Source organism: Garra rufa, chromosome 10, assembly GCF_049309525.1.
Source record: "Garra rufa chromosome 10, GarRuf1.0, whole genome shotgun sequence".
NCBI lineage: Eukaryota > Metazoa > Chordata > Actinopteri > Cypriniformes > Cyprinidae > Garra > Garra rufa.
Window position 1 is genome coordinate 31,917,247 of NC_133370.1, and position 23,854 is coordinate 31,941,100.

At 36.6% G+C, this 23,854-nt stretch overlaps 1 protein-coding gene across 1 annotated transcript in view; it reads right to left on the reverse strand.

Annotated features, from left to right (window-relative positions):
• LOC141344548 (uncharacterized) overlaps positions 1-23,854 on the reverse strand; it is a 73,798-nt gene that overhangs the window by 40,274 nt on the left and 9,670 nt on the right. The window contains exons 4-7 of the mRNA XM_073849427.1: positions 23,656-23,818; positions 10,575-10,700; positions 6,167-6,265; positions 5,442-5,525 (exon numbers count right to left, since the gene is read on the reverse strand). Of these exons, the coding sequence (XP_073705528.1) occupies positions 5,442-5,525; positions 6,167-6,265; positions 10,575-10,700; positions 23,656-23,818 (472 nt within the window). The remainder of the gene's footprint in view (positions 1-5,441; positions 5,526-6,166; positions 6,266-10,574; positions 10,701-23,655; positions 23,819-23,854) is intronic.

A 23,854-nucleotide genomic window follows, 5' to 3' on the forward strand; every position in this document is an offset into this window, starting at 1 on the left:
CATAATTGTCGTACACAATATTTGCTATATATATGCCAAATAGCATATACAGAAAGTTATTTAGGTTAAGCGATTCACAATAAATAAAAAAGTAGATAGCTCTAAATCACTTATTATTTATTATTATTATAGGTTATTATTATTTCAATAACTGGTTAGGGCTATTTATTTTTAACGCCTGACAATTATGCCAATAATGTTTTGACTTTTTGATTGTATTTATCCCCGTGTGTGACGATAAATGAGCATGTTTTCATTTACAAATGAAACTACGTGAATGATTCATTTCTCAGTAAAACAGTTTAGTATTTATATAGTCTAGTCTATTAATTAGACGAAACAAAATAAAATATGTTCAATTCAACCTTTAAACTACATTCCAGTAAAAATCAGTCATATAGCATATGTCAAGCATTTACAGAATCATTTACATGAACGTTAAAGAGAGACAAATTAAGGGGTGGAAACGCACGGAAATAAAAATATATACAAAAATAACAGGCTAATAAAAATAATATTAGTAATAGTAATACTAATGATAATGATAATAATATTAAGACAAATACGAAAAAAAGACTATTAGTTAATAGAAGGAATGTAGGCCTATTTTACTGTGTGACGTTAAATTATTTCCAAATGAAACTACGTGAATGATTCACTCTTCAATTATTTGTCTATTAATTAGACTAAATAAAATACAATATATGTTAAATTTAAGCTTTAAACTGCATTCCAGTAAAAACCGCAGTCATGGAACCTTTACAGTATCATTTACGTTCAGAATGTTATGTAACGAGATCAAAATGAAGGAAAAAATAACGAACATAAACGAATAATACAAATATTACGGGAAAAAAGAAGGTCAGTCAATGGACAAGATTGTGGGATGCATGAAATGTTTCGTGCAGGGCTATTTACTTTGAAGTAGGCCTACATGTAATACATGTAAACACTTGTGAAAGCTGTCTACATTGCGCACAGACAGCATTAGCATATACAGCATCGCCTATATAATTATTTAATATTGTAATAATTTCTATAACAATTAATATAATAAGTTCTTAACTCAAAATAAAATATCTCAAATAATTCTGGGTTACTAATGTCACGCAGGTTTGTTTATTCATTAAACTCGTGGCCACGAGAAATGCATGTTGAGCAAAAATACATTTCACGAAAATAATATAAAATTACAAAACAAAGAAAACAAATGGAATGAGGGATAAGCTTTAAAGTTCACGAAAAAGCCAAATATTAAGCGGCATCCTTCATGTTTTCTTTATTCAGCAAATACTTTACAGTTTTGAATTATGTTCAGCTTCTGTTTTTATGACCATAAATGACAGTTTTTTTTTTTTGTTTGTTTGTTTTTTTTAGAAAAACGTCCGAACACCGGTCTCAAAAGTAGAAGCAAAAGTCTTGTTTCCACCAGCGCGGCATTTTTTTATTCAGCGTAATTGATGGATGTCTAAAACAAAAATAAGGAGAATCCTAAAACATATAAATATACATTTCTTAAAATAATAACATCTGAACTTCGTACACAACAATACGGCAACGACTTTACAACAGGACACATTATTTTATTTTAAAGTAGCTTGTACACCAATGGATTTCAGATGTCGGGATATTTCAGACCGCATCTCCACAGCATAATCACTCTAATATTAAACATACGGGTCAGGAGGCGGGTCGGGTACAATATTTTATTTTTTTATTCGGCGGTCCGAGTTGCGGGCGGGTTAGTTGAAAACGTCGGTCGGGTTCGGGCTGTTTATCCACTGACCCGCGCATCACTGGTGTCAGGGCGGTGGACACTAATGTTTTGAAAAAAGTGGAGCGAGTGAGGAAAGCTTTCCCCTTCTCCCTGGCATGCATTTGAATGCTGAATTCGAAATGCAACTGAATGCAGTCGGAATCCGCCCCCAGCACCCCCAAAATAGTCTCCAAATGTTGATTACAACAAGGCAACAGACAGCATTCAACACCCCACCCCACCCCCACCCTGCCATTCATAAACATTTCGCTCTTTATACTGCATGCCGCTTAACGCTGATGCCTCATTAACGGCTACTTTTCAGAAAACTGAAAAAAAAAGAAAAAAAAAAACACTTCCCTTTGGTTTCCCAGAACAGACTTAAGCCTAGTTCCAGGCTTAACGAACTTCTTCAAAATAGAAGAACTACTTTTCCACTTTAAAAAAAAAGAAAAAGAAAAAAGGTGGGGAAAAATTGCATAACTCACTGGAGCACTTTTGATACTTAACTGTATTCGTTGTCAGTCATATAAGCTTTATTGTTTTGAAAAGTGAGCCTTCTGTTTATTTGTCTAAATTATTTTCTATATTAGGATATAATACTAGGCTATAGTATTTACATGGACATTATAGGCCAAATCTACATGGGTTTCTTCCCTTTCACTTCAATTAGTTTTTAAGAAAAAAAAAAAAACTGCATGGGCAGTGCGCCATCTTAATGTACAGCATCAAAAATGTAAGAACAAATCTAAAGACAACAATAATAATAATAATAATAATAATAATAATAATAATAATAATAATAAAATTAATTATTAACACTCCTAAAAGTACAGTATAGTGCTCAGATACACTTAAGTTAGGTGACCTAACCCTAGTTGATACTTTATTTCAACTTTTCAATTATTTCATTAATTTACAAATAAACAAATGCCTTTCCGATATGATATAGCCTAAGTGAAAAGGGAGACGATTTCTAAAATGATTTCACCAAAAGGCGGACGCGAACTCGGGTCTCCCGCGTCAAAAACTATATGTTACTCTTATTATCACTTGCGCCACTGAAAATGTTGCACAATAGCCGTCTTTTGTAATATTTGTAAATATGGCCTATTTGCATTGTGTAAAAACATTAAATAAAAGGCACCAGACTACAGAAAATGGCATATACTAAAGTATTTTTTTCTGTTTTTACATTTTTACATTTATTTTGCTTCCGACGCCCATGCTTGATGATGAAAAAGAAAAAGACGAACTACCTCTTAAACATGCATATCTTAATTTGATGTTGCTTTAAAACGCTGAAATATATAATGTATTTTATTCTGAGGGTGAAAGTTGTCGAGTTATTCAACTGCCCGCGGCGCCGTCAGGATCACTTTTTCCCCCTTTAATTAAGCTTACAATACTCCTTCAAGAGTACGGGATTGCTCAAAACTATGCTATTTTACATATTTCTGTTATTTGTGTACAATCACAATGAAAAAACAGATGTGTATGCTATTTGTAAAAAAAAAAAAAAAAAAAATGGAAACGAGATGCTAGTTTAAGGGCGCATCACAGAAATTGCCTACAATTCTGCATATAGGCTTGCTACTTATTAATTTTATTTTATTTCGTTTTGTTAAATTATTATTCATTAAGAAAATTATATTTCGCATATGGGCATTTTTATTTATTTTACATACAGCTTTTTGGGGGTTTTCTCTGTGCATAAGCTCTGCGCGTGACGTTCTGATGTTTCTGCTGCTTTTTGCTTGTATGCAATTAACCCCTCAAAGCGAATTTAGCTGTTATTAATGTGACACAGCCACGTTTCAATTTAAATTCAAATGTAATTTAACACAATCTAGTCGTTAATAGGCTAATAACTAAACGCGTCGGTTGTCGTTTGAAAAAAAAAACAGAAATTAACATTTCTATTTTCAATGCAGTCTAATAAAAGTTCATCAGGAAAAAAAGAAAAGAAAATAATAATAAAACTGCTCCTGCTTATGAATAAATGTTTTGCTTGATGATGAAGTATCTAAATAGTCTATACTCCATAGGATATAACAAAGTGCTTTTCCAGTCCCGCTTCCACGAGGTTTTATTATTCGCCCGCTGCCCGCTTAGAATACATTTCTAAGCACCAAAATCGCAAAAATACTGTAGTTTATATTTATCCTTCCCATTTCTATTTGTCTCTACTCAAATTAATTGTCAGTGTATCTAAAATTGTGTATCTTAGAAAAAGAAAAAGACGAACTACCTCTTAAACATGCATATCTTAATTTGACGTTGCTTTAAAACGCTGAAATATATAATGTATTTTATTGTGAAGGTGAAAGTTGTCGAGTTATTTAACTGCCTGCGGATCACTTGATTTTTTTCCCCTTAATAAAGTGGATACAGCTTACAATACTCGTTCAAGAGTACGGCATTGCTCAAAACTATGCTATTTTACATATTTCTGTTATTTGTGTACAATCACAATAAAAAAAAAAAAAAACAGATGTGTAGGCTTTTTGTAAAAATAAATAAATAATGGAAACAAGATGCTGGTTTAAGGGCGCATCACAGAAATTGCCTAAAATTCTGCATACAGGCTTGCTACTTATTAATTTGTTAAATTATTATTCATTCAGAAAGGAAAAACATATATTTCTTATATGGGCCTATTTTATTTATTATTATATATAGGTTTATTGGGTTTTTCTCTGTGCATAAGCTCTGCGCGTGAGGTTCTGATGTTTATGCTGCTTCTTGCTTGTGTATAATTAATCCCTGAAAACGAATTTAGCGGTTTACGTCAGTTGTCGGTTGGAAAAATAAAATAACTGAAATTAACATTTCTATTTCCGATGCAGTCTAATAAATGTTCGTCAGGAAAACAAAGAAAGAAAACAAAATAACAATACAACTGCACCTGCTTATGAATAGGCTATCTTTTTGCTATTGGTTTGAACCATAATTTCAGGAAAGAGGAATCATTGAACTATTGTACTGGTATTTGTGACCAACGCCCCCTAGAGCTGGCCATGGTGATTGGCTACAGAATGTTGTTCCTTGCGCCACCTGGTGGATATTATATGAAGTGCAACAACGTTGTAAAAAAAATAAAAAAAAGCCGCTGCGGCAGGACGCGTGCCCACGCGTGCCGATTTGCAGGCTGCCGCGTGAAAATAGACGCATTTTTAATGGCCAGATCTGTAGGTGTATCATTTGAAGCAGACGTTTGGCTATCACTAAATGCAAGACATGCTGTTCCAATTAAAGCTGAATGTTCCTCATTTAGACTTCATTTGTGCAATGTCTTAGAAAAGGCTTTGACAGAATCATCGAACTTTTGAAATAACATAAGGAAAATACAATGATTTCACTGCTTTCAGCTGAATGTACACCATTAAATGGAAAAGTGGTTTTTATTTGACTTTTACCTATAAAAATCAGACTGAGGTACAACCGTTTAGCAAAGAAAAACCACCTCGACTAGTGTTGGCACCTCAAATGTCGATGATTTACTACTTTTCGCTCTTAGCTTAGTAATAACATGATCTAAAATATAGGAATCAATTAAATTAATAAGAAAATACGCTATCTCTTCTAAAGTCAGACAAACTGATTTCATTTATCAGCTTTACCAAAAGCAGCCGTTTGAATAGAAACCTATTTAAAATAAACATAGCTGCAGGCAGATCTTTACCTCATTGGCTGGGATGGGAACAGAAGGGGCTTCGGTGCCATAGTCCTGCTCAACATAGTAGTCTCCAGTGTCAGCAGTGCTGGGCTATGAGTAAACGTTACACAAGAGATACACATTACTCAGAATAAAGAAAAAATGTGTCTAATCTTAAGATGTGAATGTTCATGTATTGTTCATTTTAAAACAACTGCTTATTCTTAGCTGTTTTTATCTGAATTTGAAATACGAGCAGTTGAAATGCAAGTAAAAGTAGAATTTGGCAAGTAAATAATAGCTGGCTGGTAACTTTATTGCAAACTTCAACATAACAGACTGTTTAAAATCAGTCTGAAAGAAATCAAACTGTCTACCATTAAAATATGATATATGATACATTGATTTGCCATAATATGCCAGGAAAAGAAAAATAGCTACATTTATTTTGTCTCTCGATGACAGTGGGATTATTTCTTGGTAAACACAATATGAAATACATTTTTCATGGTCAATAAATTTTCTCAAAATCAGCAGATCTAGCAAAAAGTTACATTTGGACCCTGTGTTTGAATGAAAGTGATGGCATATGAGGACAGAGAAAGGCAAAGCGAATGAGAGGAGCGGAACAGTGGAACATGAGAGTTGAGGAAATAAATCAGAGACCACACAGTGTGGAAGTGGGCGGGCTGAAGAAAATCCCACAGTGGCTGACATGCACCTGGACCAAACAGATGAGCAAGAGTGTTTACCTTGGTCTCAGTACCGACGTTGCCAGTGGGATTTTCAGTGGCAGTCCCTTCTTCTGTGTAGTCATAGAACTCATTATAATCTGTATATTCAGTATTGTACTGAGAGAGAGAGATGGATGCATGTTAGAAATGAACTTGAATCGAAAACCCCTATATACAGTATAGAATCCTCAAAACACAGTTGAATATGTTAACATACTGTAAATAATACAACAATGTTCATACATTTTTAAGTGTTCAAATTATTTTTAGGGTCTCTGTATACTAAAAGGAAGATTCAATGCGGCATACATTATTGGCATATCACACAAAATACAAACTGTTAAGAAATTAAATCATGAAGACTGCACTTATGTATTGTTGTTGACATGATGACTAACCAGTGAACTACAAAACCCTTTTGTAGTACAAACATTTGAGAACTTTAATTTCTTTGACCTTCCTATTCATGTAGACCATCAAATCAGTAATGTCAGAAGGATTTGGTATTTTACATGACATTTTAAATGAGCCAGTTATTTTTGTACCATAATATGCTTCGAATGATAATAAAAACATTGGTTAAGTGATACAGTAGTTAGATAAACACTAAATAAAATGTTTTAAATGCTTTGAGCCTAACTGGAACTTATTCATGAAACACGAGCAGAATGGAATGAATTCATGCCAAGTTCTGTCATGAAACTCTAAACATGTCCTCCAACCTATACGCCCATATAGGTTGCTATAGGTTGCTAGCGTTTACTAAATTTGTGCCTCTATCGACAACAGGACACTTTCATATTAATGCATTTTAACCTTTTTTATCTGCGTCAATAATCTGGTTTCGTGTAGCTCAATAGGTAGAGCATTGCATTTCGATATACAATCATGGGTTTGATTCTAGGAAACGCACATGCTCATAAAATCACTTTCCAACATGTCTCCCAAATGCATAATGTAAATATGTTTTGCAAAATGGAAATACGACAAATGGTGAGTAAGAAACTGAGTAAAAAGTCCACACATTGCATTTAAGTTTTAATTGGTGTCGACAGTCATACATCATTTCATGAGGATAGACGAAACACGACACTGTCATTATTTGTATGCCAGCTAGAGGTTTTTTGGATGAGGACAGTCGATGGCACAGGATGATGGGTCCTTAATGCAAACTGGTGATATTCAAAGTGTTAAACTACTTGGCACAAGCTGATTGGTTCATGCTGCGTACGCAACCAATGAGCTTACTGCTTTACATCTAAATGGCTGGCTAGCATTCACAACTGCATTTTGCAGCATGCTTTCAGAGTTCATCTGAAACCCTCCACCTCCCCAGCTCCACCTGTATAAATCTGTTATGGGTTATTATATATGCTATTTGTGCAGCAGCAGTATGTCTTAAATACTCACAGCACTGTATCTGTGTATGTATTAGCAGCAGAAAGTTCCTGTAGTTGCTTTGCAGCAGCAGCAGTCATAACCAACAGCAGCAGCTAGGGCTGGGAAAATAAACTGATGCTTCGCGAAATGAGAAATTCTGAGATTTTCCAAATGCATCGCGATTTTCTCTCGAAAGAATTCTGAGCTTTTTAACAGCAGATGGCACTGCATGCTTTAGAAACAGCCGTACCTTACAATTCCACTTCCTTACAACCACTTAAACCTAAAATTATAATTCATAAAGTTTGAAAAGGTTGAAGCGAATTACAAGGGTGTTCACAGTGAGCTTTTACATTAATCTCGCGTCATAAAAGCATTCTCAGGTGAACGCACAAGCTCTCTTCTTATTTAGCATTTGAGTGTGTGATTTAAAAACTAGACTAGTGTGCCATTTGCTGTTAAAAACTAAGCTCAGAATCAATTCCAGAGAGAATCGTGATGCATTCAGAATCAATTCATGAATTGCAATGTATCGATTTATTGTCGCAGCCCTAGCAGCAGCAACTTAGCACAAAAAACACTAACACTGTCATTATGGTAATTGTTATTTTCAGAGAGTTGATATGATAGAACTGTGTAAATCTATTTGTACGTATCCAATCACATTGAATTCAATAATTTGAATACAAATCATGTTTCATGAATAAGGTCCAGTGATGATGTTCATGATGATGTTATTTTTTTTTTTTACAGATAACAAGCATTAACACACACTAAATCAAGAAAATTATATAGAACATACAAACACAAAGTTTGCAGTAATATCAACATAAAATGTATGCAGCAATTAATGTGTAAGACCTGTGCTGTTTTTTTTTTTTTAACATTTCATGTGTTGCGTGAAGATAAACAAAGCACATGGTATATTCAATGTGTATATTACACATAGTGTTTTGCAATTTATAATTAATTTATTGGATAATTCTGCTTCTTATAAAGCGTACTAATTAAATGTAACATTCCCAAGCCACTTGCACACAAACAGTTTTTAAAAGTTGTTAGTTACTTAAAAGGCAGTCAATTTAACAATTCAACAAAGCGCTATTGTTAAGTCCTTCCCAATAATTAAATGACTTTTATAAACAAGCAATCATAAACATACGCTTCCAATTCTCTGCTTGTTCTCCTTTCTAATTGTAATAAGGTGTACGAGTATAAGGTGTGGTATAGCAGATTAATTTAACAGGCATTCTGTGATGTGCCTTTGTCCATCAGAAAGGGATGAATTTAAGTCCCGGTGCATCAGCTGAGCTAATAAAAATAACAGAGAGAAAAAAAAAGAACTGAGGCCTTGTGGACTGGCTGCGTTCCACTGGCTGCAGAAGAGAAGCGAAAAGGAAGAAATATCCAGCTGCGAGTCGGTTTACGGCATTAAAGGGTCTTGCCAGGCTTGGAGCCTGCCATGGCTGTAGCCAGCGAGCTGGATGAAAGGCATAAATATCGTCCTGGGCCATTAAAAACGCGTCCCCGTTTCCCACATGTGTCTTAAAGCATTTGGTACGGCGCAGGGGAGCTCCTTGCAGGGGAAAAGAACGGGCCTGCGGCCAAAGTTCGCTGCTCTTCCTGATAGATATAGATGTTAGGTGGCTGATGCTGGACTGAGTTATAGCACTAGTAAGTTAACACCGAATATAACGCTATATCATCTGTTTTTAAAAAGCTGACTATATAGTTATGTAATTTTTTTATCACTCTGTATTAATTTGCTGATTTGTTCATTGGTTTCATTCTGGCGTCTTCCACGATCCGTGAAGCTACATTTTCCATCTTCTGTTGTGGCGCAGTTCTCAATACCCCAAGCAGCAGTTACAGAGATTTATCATCATGTTACAATCAGGAGTTCTTTAACAGCTGAGAGACATAATTTTTCCAGGTATTCCAGAGTTAGCGGTGGAGGGAGAGACTAGGCTTTCCCAGTAAGCATGCAGGAGTCATTAAAGAAAAATATATTTCCACGCCACTCAAAAGTGGGCTCAGACTCTGTGGCAGGGGGAAAAATAGTTTCCACCGTGAGCTCATTGGTTATTCTATGAAATATTATTGGAAAACATTGACGCACTGAAAAAGCCTAATATCGAAAACCAGACAAACCACACTGTTTCAATTTGGGATTAGGAGAAGAATTTAATCCCCGTAGATCACACTTGTGATTCACAATAGATTCCATTAGGACAGTCTGTACAGAACTACAGCTCTAATAAAATGTTCTGTACCACGATAACAGACTAAATAACAGGTGTGGACATTTAAAATAATTTTTACTTCATCACAGCACAATAAATTGGAATATTAACATTAGTATGACAAATATGTGAATATAAATTTGGTTTAACAAATATTATATCACCACCACTTATTTTTTAAAATAAGCCAATTTCAGCTTTTTAACTTTCATAATAATAATAATAGTAAATAAATAATAAACCTAATTAATTAATTAATATCAGTAAATATCAGTATTTAAAATGATACAAATTTTTATTCTGCTATAAAAATCGAAAATCGCTTCTAAAATTCTAATAAGTGAGATGCATGCTGCCTCCAAGTATGACCATTCCACCAAATATTCTAATAAAAAAGTATCGCCAAAACTGGCTGTGCTTGACCTTCCCTCACCTTGCAATCAAGTATCCACAGCGCCACCTAATGCACATTTAGATGAGACATTCAATGGAAAAGTATATACTTGTAATCGTTATGGATATGAAAGGAAATAGAGAAATCAATTTAAAAAGTTCTAACAGTGTTTTTACTAGCTGACTAGTTGTTGCAGAACAAAACCCCAGCTAGATGATTACTTGTGAATATCCCTACTAAATACTGATGGATCATTCAGATTTTTGCTTATGTGTTTGGATCCACGCCTAAGAAAGCCCCAGACTGTGGGTGTAGACTGTATATAATCCATTAATACATCATCACACAACTATGCAGACACAAACACACACAACACACTTGTCTGGATCAGATCCAGACATGTACTGACCTCTTCCTCGGGTTCCTGGGCCTGTGGTGTCTCCTGATGGGGGGTTTCACAGTCAGGGCTATAGTGTTCACAGTAGTCGTAGGCTGCACGAGGGTCTGCCACCAAAAGAAGTTGCTGGATGTCCCCCTGCATGACATCACAGAAACATTTGTCAGACATTTATCACTACATATGTTTACATAATTATATATGCCATTTCTAGATAAGATAGATAGGTCTATAAAGAGGCAGACAGACAGACAGATAGCGGAAAGATGGACAAACGGATGGACAGACAGATAGATGATGGACAGATGGACAGACAGATAGATGACGGACAGATGGACAAACGGATGGACAGACAGATGACAGACAGATGGACAAACAGATGGACAGACAGACAGACAGACAGACAGACAGACAAATGATGGACAAACTGACAGACAGATGGACAGACAGACAGATGACGGACAGATGGACAAATGGATGGATAGACAGACAGATGACGGACAGATGGACAAATGGATGGACAGACAGACAGATGACGGACAGATGGACAAACGGATGGACAGACAGATAGATGAGGGACAGATGGACAAACGGATGGACAGACAGATAGATGACAGATAGATGGACAAACGGATGAACAACAGACAGATAGATGACAGACAGATGGACAAATGGATGGACAGACAGACAGATGACGGACAGATGGACAAACGGATGGACAGACAGATAGATGAGGGACAGATGGACAAACGGATGGACAGACAGATAGATGACAGATAGATGGACAAACGGATGAACAACAGACAGATAGATGACAGACAGATGGACAAATGGATGGACAGACAGACAGATGACAAACAGATAGATGATGGACAGATGGACAAATGGATGGACAGACAGACAGACAGACAGACAGACAGACAAATGACGGACAAACAGACAGACAGATAGACAGACAGACAGACAGACAGACAGACAGACGGACAGATAGACGGACAGATAGACGGACAGACAGACAGACAGACAGACAGACAGACAGACAGACAGACAGACAAATGGACGGATAGACAGACAGATGTCGGACAGATGGACAAATTGATGGACAGACAGACAGATGATGGACAAACGGATGGACAGACAGATAGATGACGGACAGATGGACAAACAGATGGACAGACATATAGATGACGGACAGATGGACAAATGGATGGACAGACAGACAGACAGATAGATAGATGGACAGAGACAGATGACAGACAGATGGACAAATGGATGGATAGACAGACAGACAGACAGACAGACAGACAGACAGACAGACAGACAGACAGACAGACAGACAGACAGACAGACAAACAGAGAAGAAATATTGGAGCAACCTTGAGTCCTACTCTGCCATATAACAATAAACAGCTGCACGCTGCAGAATCCATCTTTTGATATTGTACTAAATCAAATAAGCATGTGTCTGTGTGTCACAGAGAACAATACGGGTGATAACATCTAAAGAAGCTGCGGCGCACCGAGCATTAGCCGCCTTTTCTGTCAAGAGCTTCTTTCAGCCTCTTAAAATTTGCACACAGACAGGAAAAAGGCAGACGTGCTGCTCAGCTGTAAAAACAAGGAAGAACGAAAGCACCCAGTTCATCACTGTGTGAGAACACGTCGAAACGGCCACTAATCTATGTCCCATTCAAAAAGCGCTATTGTGCTTCATGGTGAGTCACATTTCACAGAACGGTCCCACACTAACGACTGAGGTATGGCAAGAAAAATAACCAGCACCCGTGCTGATGTGAAATATCTGAGGCTGTCTGTGTTTCATGAAAATTTCGGGAAAGGAAATAAGATCCCTTCCCCTACCTCGACACAAAGGCCAAACAGCTCCATGCACAAGCCGTACCCGAGAAATTCTTCAAGCGGGAACTGTCTGACTCTGCTGAGAATGTAAACTACTGCTGGAGAAACCGCAGAATACCTCAGCTGACCCATGCAGACTCGGACCCCCAGCGCCAAAGCCTGATATAATGCATCGTAAATATGTAAATAAAGTCAAAGAAGGCAGGGGTAAATAAACATAGAGCTTTCTATGATTTGATTGGCGTGTAAAGTCGAGTCAAGCGGGGTGGCCTGGGGAGGAGAACACTAACATGCAGACGACATTAAATTACAGGGTCTACATCTGTAGGAGCTTAAGGCGCTGGAAGGCATTTTATGGTACCAAAATGATGCTTCCTGCAAGCATGACCAATAAATCCTTGTACACACTAGAGAGCTCTGATATCCCTCTATACAACAAACATCTCACCGTTAGGAATGAACATGTCTTTACATTTCAAAACTGTATGATTAATGTAGGTAAGTTTTTTTTTTTTTCTCAAAAATCACATAGCAAAAGTCAGAATCCCGCAGATATTCTTATAAAATCAGCACAGAAAATGTAAAAGTCAGCAAATTCTCACTCTCAACCAGTTTTACCCATTTGTATACCAAATATCATGATTGTGAGAGATGCACTTCTTTAAATATAAAGACATATTTTGTATATTTATAAATTTCCATTTATATTGTGTGAGAAAACATATTAACTGCAATAGTACATAAACATGGTGCTTCCTATATTAACTAAATGACAATTATATTGTGATTGCACTAAAGCAATTTTTTAAATATACAGTATATACTCTCTGGAAAATGTTTTATTTGTAAGTTGACCACATATATTTTACCTACTATCCATCTTTCTATCCTTAAGACAACAGTAGACATTTCTGTTAAAAAAAATAGGGCTGTCAACCATAAGTAACTAGAATTTATTACATGATCTCTGACTCTAGACATTGAAACTGTAATATTACAGAACACTGAATGTTGAAACTGAAATATACTTTTAACGTAAGAACACTTTTTGGAATTTATTTGTAACATTTTCAAATTTACAAATGCTGTCTTGGCAGCTAACTGAAATAACACTAAAACATAAATACAAATAAATTCAAGCTAAATAGAAATATAAAAAAATTAATAAAAGTGATAAAAACACATAAACAGACTTTTAATTAAGCTTAAAATTAAATGAATGAATGGTACCCTTGAAACACACTGAAGAAACAGTAAAGTTTGGCTGACACATTGACATTTACTGACCCCATTCAAACATAGTCAGACAAACCATTCACACACACACACACACACACACACACACACACACACACACACACACACACACACACACACACACACACACACACACACACACACACCTGATCTAGTTCAGCATGAATTCAAAAATGTGCTGGCCCACTACTAACATCCATCTCTGGTCAAACACATCTCCCTTTTCAGCTTACTCCTAGTCTGAGTCCCATCCAATGACTCTCCATCATTGAACGGGAGTTGTTTTTCTAAGCGTCTGGCACATCTTCTTCTTTACTAGCGAGAACATAGATAATATACTAGCATGGCTCTGGACAAAACACTGACGGAAACAGGGAGATATAAATCTACTTTCAATACTTCAGCATCCATTGGGATTGTCCTGTCTTACAACGTCTGCTGTACTTTATTAATTCATAACAGACACATTCTTTTCAAAGAGAAAAACTCCTTGTACAGCACAGTGAGCTAATTTCAGATTCTGGATATTGAATATTGAAAAAGAGGCCAAAAATTTCAACAACAGATCGGTATCAAAATCCCCACCAGCTACTTGTTCTGGTTTGATTTTCTTCATGTGCGTCACTAGCCCACTCAGAATCTCTAAATGTTTTAGTTACATGCTCTATTAAATCGATCAGGCTTAGAGTATAAAGAACATTCAAACTGGCAGGAATTGAGCACAATCCAAGTTACAGATGTCAAAGTACCAGTACTTACTGTTAATACCATGTTGATACTAACACGAATACTCCACTGCGTCATCAGTGGCTCTGAAGTAAGAAAAAAATAAAGACTCTTATGTTCACTTTTACATCCAACTACAAAACACCTGCAGTGCTTACGATACATTGGTTTCGCTACAGCACGGATAGGACAAAAAAAAAAAAAAAAAAAAAAAAATCAACACATTCTCAAAAGCTTCACCTGCTTCTCACACTCTTCCTTTAATTACGACAGCAGCCTGTAGCGTTCGTCTATCCTGCTGCGGTAATGATAATATTCTCAAGTGTGCCGCAGGCCATGAAGCAGTTTTATATAAGACTGTTCAGATCACTTCAACCTAATGACCAGCAGTACTGTACATACAAGACTCTTGGCCTAACTGAACTAAAAGCTGGACTAGCTTTTCTTCAGTTGTCCTCAGAGTCCCTCAGTTGTCCTGCGAAAAGATGGATCTCAAAATCATACAGTCATTGTTCGAAAGGGTTCAAATACACAAAATTGCAGGAAAACCAAATAATTTGTGGGACTTAAAGGATTTTTCTGAAGAACAGTGGGCAGTTTAACTGTTTAGGACTAACAAAGGACTCATGGACAACTATCACTAAACAAACAAAACAAAAAAACACAGCTGTGGATCATTCAGGCAACAACACAGTATTAAGAATCAAGGGGATTCATGATTCAAACTGAGTAATTTTTATAAATTTAACTATCATTTTCTCTTGTGGACTATATGTAAACATCTTTTCATGTACAGGTACTGTAGGGCAGTACTTGATTCTACTATTGGATCGATGAACCATTTAGAATAAGATAAATAACACGCATATGGAAAATAGATGGATTACTGGGTTTCAAGTAAAATTGATAAAAGATACAAAAAGTGCGAACAAAAAAAGAGCAAGAGCTAGAAGTGTTTTTAGTAACAGCATGAAAAAAACGTAATGGAGTAATTGTAAAATGAGTTCAACACATGTTGTCCACCCATTCTTATCATCCCCCTTACCAGATGAAGTGTTAATGCCCTATTCTGTTGAGGACTGTGCAATTTACATGTCAGAGGTCAAGCCCAGAGTAGAAAGTTTGGTTCATTACGTGTGCACTGAGACTGAACCAGACCAAAGGTTAAATCATTGCTTATGATTACCACTGTCAGCACTCTGTAATTATGACTTGAAGAACGCCAGGTATTCCTCCCAGTCACTATGACCTGCCATGTGACCTTTCTGTCACAATAGGCAACTGACTAGGAGATTGAACATTAAAGTCAAATGCAAACTGACAATGGAAAATAGATCATTTTTATTTTGGAAAAAAAAAACCTTATCAGAGCCTCAGTGTTCAGTGAACTATGCAAAAGTACTTTTTTGTCAAATTATAACTGTGTCCGTTCTAGAAAAGCCATGTCATATTAGATTGAGGAGGTCGAATTGGTACACAGATTCTCGTTCGTTACTGGTTCAACCAGCTTAATCAACCTCTAACTGGTCAATTTCCGGCTCAACACCTGGCCAGCTGCTACAAAAGGCAAATCTCCAGAAGTGTCATTTACTTAATGCGCTTTTCAAAGTTAAGCTACATTTAGTTGGAATATTCATCACCTTTGGTCACTCCAGCGGTTCGGAAAATACTTAAGCAGCAGTCAACAATAATAAAAATGGCTAAACAGTTAAATAGCAAATACTTCTTACTCTCAAGAATTGAATATGTAGTCTGTGAGAACTTAACATTTTTTACTTGCTAGGGTCACATTAAACAGGTCACAGGCCAAAAACTGTTCCAACCTCTGGCTTAAATGAACTGGCTGACTACGCCTAAATAAAATACACACTTAGTGTCCATTCACATAAAATGTGTTTTTGTGTTTAACAAAGTGAGATACAAGGTCTAGTGGAGGGTTGCCCAAACCTGTTCCTGCAGACCACTATCCTGCAGAGTTTAGTTCCAACACAAATTAAACTATAAATCAGCTCTGTAGTTTAGTAGTCATGGCACTGATCAGGGAGTCAGCCAATCGCAAAATCCTTCGCTCCCTGAATATTTCCACAGTCCATCACAAAAACCAGAAAGCATTAATGCTCACTATGCTCCTACTATGCTCCCTTACTTTGACATTTCTGAAGCGCAAAACAGAAAACGCACAAGCCTGCTTAATGAATATCATGAAACACGACAGAAGATTTGAAAAGACAAACGTTTCTGAATTTTTCCCGGAACAGATGCACGTACATATGGTACGTTTTATGTGACGTTGGTTTTGTACGTGTCACCGCAGTTCTGACTTGAAATATCTGTTGAGTGGGGATATAACTCTAATGCTCCATGACGTTTTAAAATAATGTACCATCTACACTACACCTAAACCTAGCCGATAGTATGAACAAAGCGAATGTGATGTAAACATGCAATCGCAAGCATGCTGTTTTAGCTTGTTTTTCAATCTCTCGTCTTTCAGCTCTTTCATTGTAAGTATGTTTTTTACAGGATTCGTAAGGATTCCACATTCTAAGTCCGTGCTGGCTGAGCTACTGAGCAAGCTTGTTATGTCCAGTGTTGCCTAGCTAGACAGGTAGTAAACACATATAGTCAACAATTATAATTAATTTATACAACATTATCTCATGACAAAAAAGTGCCTGTGGGTACTTTTTCGCGAGATGCGAAATACGTATCAATAAGTACATATTACTGCAGTATCCAACAGAAATATCCACTGGCGCTAAAAGGGTGTTCTGTTTTTATCCCCAGAGCAGATGAACGTACATACATTTTCAGCTCTTTCATCGTAAGTCATGTTTTTCACAGGATTTGTACCCAAGGATTCAGCATCCTAAGTCCAATTCCATGCCAGCTGACCTACAGAGCAAGCATGTTGTGTCTATTTTCAACCATTTTGCCAAATTATTACCCCCTCTCATTGAAATCGCTACATGATTAGGAATCAGGTAGAATTTATATGTTTATCAATACCATTAAAGTTCTATTCATGTTGCCAGAAAATGAGAAATCATTATCCCGATGTGTAGCAAGCCAGAGTCTTTACAAGTGCCCGGATTTGTGAACAAGATATACTGAATCACTAGCTCAAGTGCAATAGAGATGATGGAGATGCACCAAAGGACTTTAGACTCATTACAACAAAATTTCAGTCAAGTGTGTTGCAGCTGGCTGGAGTTAAACTCCAACTGTGACGTTAGCCCTCCAGGAGCTGGATGAGACAGCCCTGTTCTAGTGAAAGTCACAAAGAACAGACAGCCATATTTCAAGGTCTGGAGTCAGTAGTTATCCCTCCTGACAGTTTAACCTAGATATTCAGCAAACAGTTTTGGAAAGATTCAGAGGAAAATACAGAGTGAAATAATGCCATGGAAAATGCAGATTGTTTGAAAAGTGCACAAACAGCAACTGACTGTCAAATGCAGAAAACATGGAGCATCTAATGCACCCCAGATATTATTTCACATTTTCATGCAATGCAGACAGTCTCTGTGGCAAGATGTGGGAAAACGCTTTGTTTTATGCTGCCAGACAGATTCTATGCACACTTTGATCAACACCAGTGTACTAAGGCGAAAAAATCAAATGATGGTTTAAGCTTAAATACACCCCACCCCCGACTTACTTGACCCATTCCAGAGAAATCCTCCAAACAGCAGCCGCTACAAAGCCTTGAAACAGGCCTCAAATGTTACCTTATCACTCTACTGGGAGCCGTTAAACAGTAAAATGTGTTTCCCAGCAGTGAGCAGGACACAGGCGGAGGCCAGTTGGGGGAGAAGAGGATACAGGGAAAGAATTAAAAAAAGAAAGCAAAGGCCAAATGTGTTACAGCATACAGTAACAACTTTGAGGAAGCCTACGTGACCAGTATGTCTACAGGTGGTCTGACGATAGTACACTCTCAGAAAAAAAAAAAAAAAAGCAGCTGTAACTTTTTCAGGTACTAAAATGTAGAGCTGAAAACCGATAAGTCTCAAATAATCAGTTCAGTAAAAGTAAAAGTTCATGCTTGCATACTATGTGTGTGTATTTATTTATATAATAAATATACACAGCACACACACACATATAGCATGCAAACATAAACTTTTATTTTAAATAGATTAATCGCAACTAATCGTTTTGCAGCTCTAATAATATGCACACTTCAAGTGAGGCAAACTACAACATAATACATTTTCAAAATTTTAAATAAAACAAAGACTAAAGGACAACAATTAAACACAACAAGTGATTAAAATGTCTTCACATAGGCGAAGAAGAACAAAAAAAAGTGATTTTGAGTTGCAGCTCGTCATCAAGATTCTTGTTACAAAAAAAACAAGCTGAACAGTATCTCTTAAACAGAATGCTCGGCCAAGTCATAGCACACTCTGATCATATTTTCCCCTCCGTCACAGTTCCAGGTTCACACCTGCGTAAGCAATCTGCAAAGGCTAGGAACACAGATGGTCCAACATGAGGTATGCTGCTTGTTCAGACCTAGTAGCTCATCTCCAACAACAAAACAAAGCTATTTCACAAAAACACAATATACATTTACACAACTGAAATGTGTATCTGCGTCACTGGCTTCACTGTTGTCAAGGTTTGTTGAACGATCACCCTAATGTTTATTTACAGGTTTCAAATATACAAATGCAAATGAGTATTCAGCAGTGACCATCATCGAAATAATGAGCAGCGTAACTTAAATTTAAAGATCAGTAACAACTATACACAAGCGTGTCAGACAGGGACCTTGTTTTTTAAAAGCTGTTAAATAAATAAGGTTTTACGTAACTTACGTTTTAGACACATTATTGGCAATGACTATGGTCTACTCAACGATCTACTGGGTTAACAATGTAACCTGCAGAAAGAGACTAAAAGATGTTACTTAATGATGTTATAAACAAATTAATGGGGGTGGGGGGAATCCACCTGTTAGTTATTCTATGACAAATTCATTTCAGACATTCCGAAATTCAGACATTTCAAGATGATCACACTTCCTAAAAATCTCATAATCTCAAAATCAAATGTTCTGCTCTTGATCAGAGTTATTCAGCTAGATTTTTCCATTCACTCAATGTCTAACACATGTCCTCGAAGGAATACTAATTTGGATTCCTTATGACATGCTGGACTTCTGGCCAGATATCCCTACATCTGTGCCATATCTCACAGGGCTGGCTAAGGGTGGCTACTTCCTTGGCCAAGAGTGACAAGATATGTTTCCCATTTCAAAAACAGCCCTTGCTAAGAACTTTAGTAAAAGAACATGAATGTGCATATCGAATCTCTTAAAAATGATGGCTGAATAGTTTGGGGGAGAATTTGAAAACTGAATGACTTTTTCTTGAACACGGAAGTAAGCTTATGGGTTCATTAGCCGCTATAGAGAAATAACAACTGTAAAACTGTTTGCACTACAAACCAGTGTGTTTACAATTTAAGATAATACATTAAAATAATATGGTGAGACACACCAATTTGCGATATCAACCAGCAAAAACTAGCTGTATTGTACAGTTAAAAATAGCTGGACGCGAATGAGACCGGAAACCAAACACCTACAATTTACAAATGGGTGAGCCCTCTCTTACGTGAATAAAAATGCAAACAGTTCTTTAAAGGGGATAGTTGTCACAATAAATGTATCCCAGTTAACTATAAGGTGGAAATTAAAATCTATTTACAAAAATGTGTTTTCTCTACCAGGGGTTTTGTTGGTTTCAAACACCTAAACACCTAATTGTGACTTAAAAACCTAAATTAGAGTTATTTTGTGAATTCAGTCCTCTAAACTACACTTAAAACATTAAAATATTTTGCCATGCCAGTGCTGTTGGGTAAGTAAAATTAGAACACAATAAAACCACACTGACATGAATTCAGACCAGATTCAAATAAAAGATAAAGAAAGATTTTATCTGTAAAGTTCTCAGGACAAGGCTATTTTTTCATAAATGTCACGTGAGGGTAAGTTGTCACATATTTTTTAAGCCAAGTTATTAATTGTTTGATAGTTTATTAGTTGATATACTACTAACAATTAACAGTTTTAACTCAGCCCCTTTCACACAGTAATAAAAGTAAATTACTTCACACAAGAACTGACATTTTGTCTTTTTACTGGTAAAGTACCATTCACACATCACTTTCAAAATACTGGTAAATTCTGTGACATCATTAAACGAAAATGACCTCTAAATGGCTGTGCCTCCCGGATTTGTGTTTGTAAACTTAGAGGGGTATTTTTTGTTGTTGTTTGTCAAATGTTCACAATCATGCAGCTAATTTTGGCCTACAGACATTGTACAAGATGACTTATTAAGGATGGTATTAACCAAACTACACAGCACAGAGTAAATGCATCATCTGCGTCAGTTATGATTGGCCCAGAGTAGACCTTTCATTACCACGTTTTGAACTCGTACATGCTTATACCAGCAATCTCATTCTGTGTTCACACAGAACACATTACCGGTACTTTGAAAGTGGTCTCATGGCGAAAAAGTACCTGTGGGACTGAGTGGCGCTAAAAGAGTGTTATGTTTTTTTTTTATTCTCGGATGAATGTACATATGGTACGTTTTATATGATGTTGGTTTGTACTTGTCACCTCAGTTCTGACTTGAAATGTCCGTTGAGTGGTGCTATAACTCTAATGCTCTGTGATGTTTTAAAATATCGTACTATCTACAGTACACTACACCTAAACTTGATCTGATAGTATGAACAAAAGCGAATGTGACATAAAAATTTAATCGCAAGCATGATTTGTTAGCTTGTTTTTTGATCTCTCATGATCAAGTCATGTTTTTCACGGGATTCGTACCCAAGGATTCTACACATCCTAAATCCAATTCCGTGCCGGCTGAGCTACTAAACAAGCTTGTTACATCTGGAAAGCAAAACATATGGAGCTGTGTAAACTGTGTATGAAAATGTGCTTGTTTTTTTACTGTCTCTAGTGGACATTTCTTTTGGAAATTGCAGAGATATGTACCTATTGGTACGTATTCCGCGTCTCACAAAACATTCCCTACCTGTTCTCATGTTTTCGTCATGAGAACAGGTAGGATAATTTACTGGTAAAGTTACAACTTCTCATACTGATAAATTGCCAGAATGAATATTTTTGAATAGCTATTTTTGAAAAGGTCCTGTTCACACATGATTAACAGTAATTTACCGGTAATTTACCAGTCAAGACTGTATGTGTGAAAGGGGCTATTGTTCTTCACTTCTTACATGTTTGCATTTCCATGTCCCATGATAATTTTACTAGACAATAAAAAACTTGGCTGAAAAACCTATGAGAGATTACACTGTTAACCCTTGTTTTGTAAAAGCACACCCTGTTACTGGGGCTATTTTTCCTGGACTATAACAGTGAAATGTTCAGTTTTTTATTTAAAAAATAAACCCACCCTGAGAAATATTTACTGGAATACAAAGTGTGACAACTATCCCCAGTCTACTTTGGTATTAGACATAATATATAGTCCTAAGTGGGTCAGCTTGCTGAAATCACAACGTTTGCCAGTTTAAAGTAGCGATTTTCTCTTGGCATTATCACAGCAGTCATCAAAATTCATTCCCTGGCCAGTTTAATATGAATGTATTTCTTGTCTGGCTGCCTGGTGTGTAGGTTGTAACCTAACCTTCGCTTCCAAAACACACATATACAAACAAACAAAACTTAAATGTTATTCAGCATAAGCATCTGCAAATACTCTCTCCATCTAGAGGAAAGGTTAGAACATAAACTAAAAAACCACAAAACACATACAGGTGTTCGGGGACCTGTGGGTAAGAGTCCTTCTTTCCTTATTTTTTTACACTCATAAACCCATTTAAAGAATCCATCTGCATATAGTCAAAAATTCATTCATAATTTGTGTTTGACATAAAGCAAAAAACCACAAGAAGTTCATTTCACAGCGCTAAAACCTATTAGCAAAGCTTCTGACAGTTCATTGCGTTCATCATAATCAACTCTCGTGATTGAAACATCTGTGTTTACCAATGGGCAGCAATATTTGACACAGCTTACAAATTTACGAGCAACCATACAGTGGGTGGAAGAATTAAGAGATGCTGAAAATGAGCCCATTAACTATGGCAGATTTACCTCTCAGGCCATATATTTTGCAGGCTTATCACAACCCTCTGACTAACACTGAGGCTAGCAGGGAAGAGGAAGAAATGGGATCAGAATTTCAAAAGATTCTTGTGCTGTACAACATCTCTAACCTGAGGCGAAAATTTAGCATGCTGTTCTTATTAGACAGCATTCCTTCAGCTCGCATCAAAGACAGACTCTGCAGATATTGTCTCGCAATCGGGCGTGCAGAATTACACAGGATTGCTTCGTTGCTTTGTACAGCAAAGAGAAATTTGAATGGAATACTTTGCTTTGTGTGTGGGTTACAGTACAATACAGTGGGTTGTATCTTCATGTGGATGTTAATACTACTGTTCTTTTATAGATCAGTTGAAATAAGCTTATTTTTTTTGTAAATTTGGCCTAAATTTTGCTTTTGCTTTTCCTATGGGGAATACAACATGTTTATTCTATTGCAAACAAACACAAGTAGCCTATTTCTCCCAAAAAGTCAGAAGGTCACCACGTCTATAAGCCATTCCCACTGGCCCCAACAACTTTCCATATTTGATAAAATGTTCCAAATATCTGGAGTAGTTTTATAGTAAATATATTGGCTGCAATGCTCTTTTGTTCAAAAACTTTGACAAGTATTCAGCATCTTTTAGTGATTTATGGCCAAGTAAAACCCTCTGACATGCCCTATCATTTGTAAGTGAAATGAAAGACTCTTGACAAACATTATCTGACTGAGCAGTAAATCAAATCATTTGCCAATTTCCAGCATAACAGCATTCATACAGACTTGACACACTCTACAACTGTGTGAGTATAGTTTGTGGCCAAATTTAAGTAAGCACTAGTGCCTAAACAAATCTCCCAGAAAAAAAAAAACTGTCACTGGGGTGGTACTTTCAAAAATACTTATATATACAATTGTATTAACATGCACCCTTTAAGGGTAAATAATGTACATTCTAAAAGGGTATCGCAGAAGTGACAGCTCTTGTGCCATTTTTTTGTACCAAGAGTGTATCCTTGGCCTACCAACATTGTTTCAGAAATCATAACTGGAATGGATTGTATTCAGCAGGGTTTTTGTAAAACAGTTTTGCTTGCCTCAAAAACTTCCTCGTCCAGGATTCTGGTCCCGAAGACGGTGATGCCATCGGTGTTAATGATTGCGTGGTCATTTCTGCTGAGTGGTTTTGTGATCTTCTTCTTGCAGTCCACAATCATCGTGACAGTCTTCTTTTCGATGCTAATAGCCACACGGTGCCACCTATTGGTTGGGAGGAAATCATGTGGGAAAGACAAC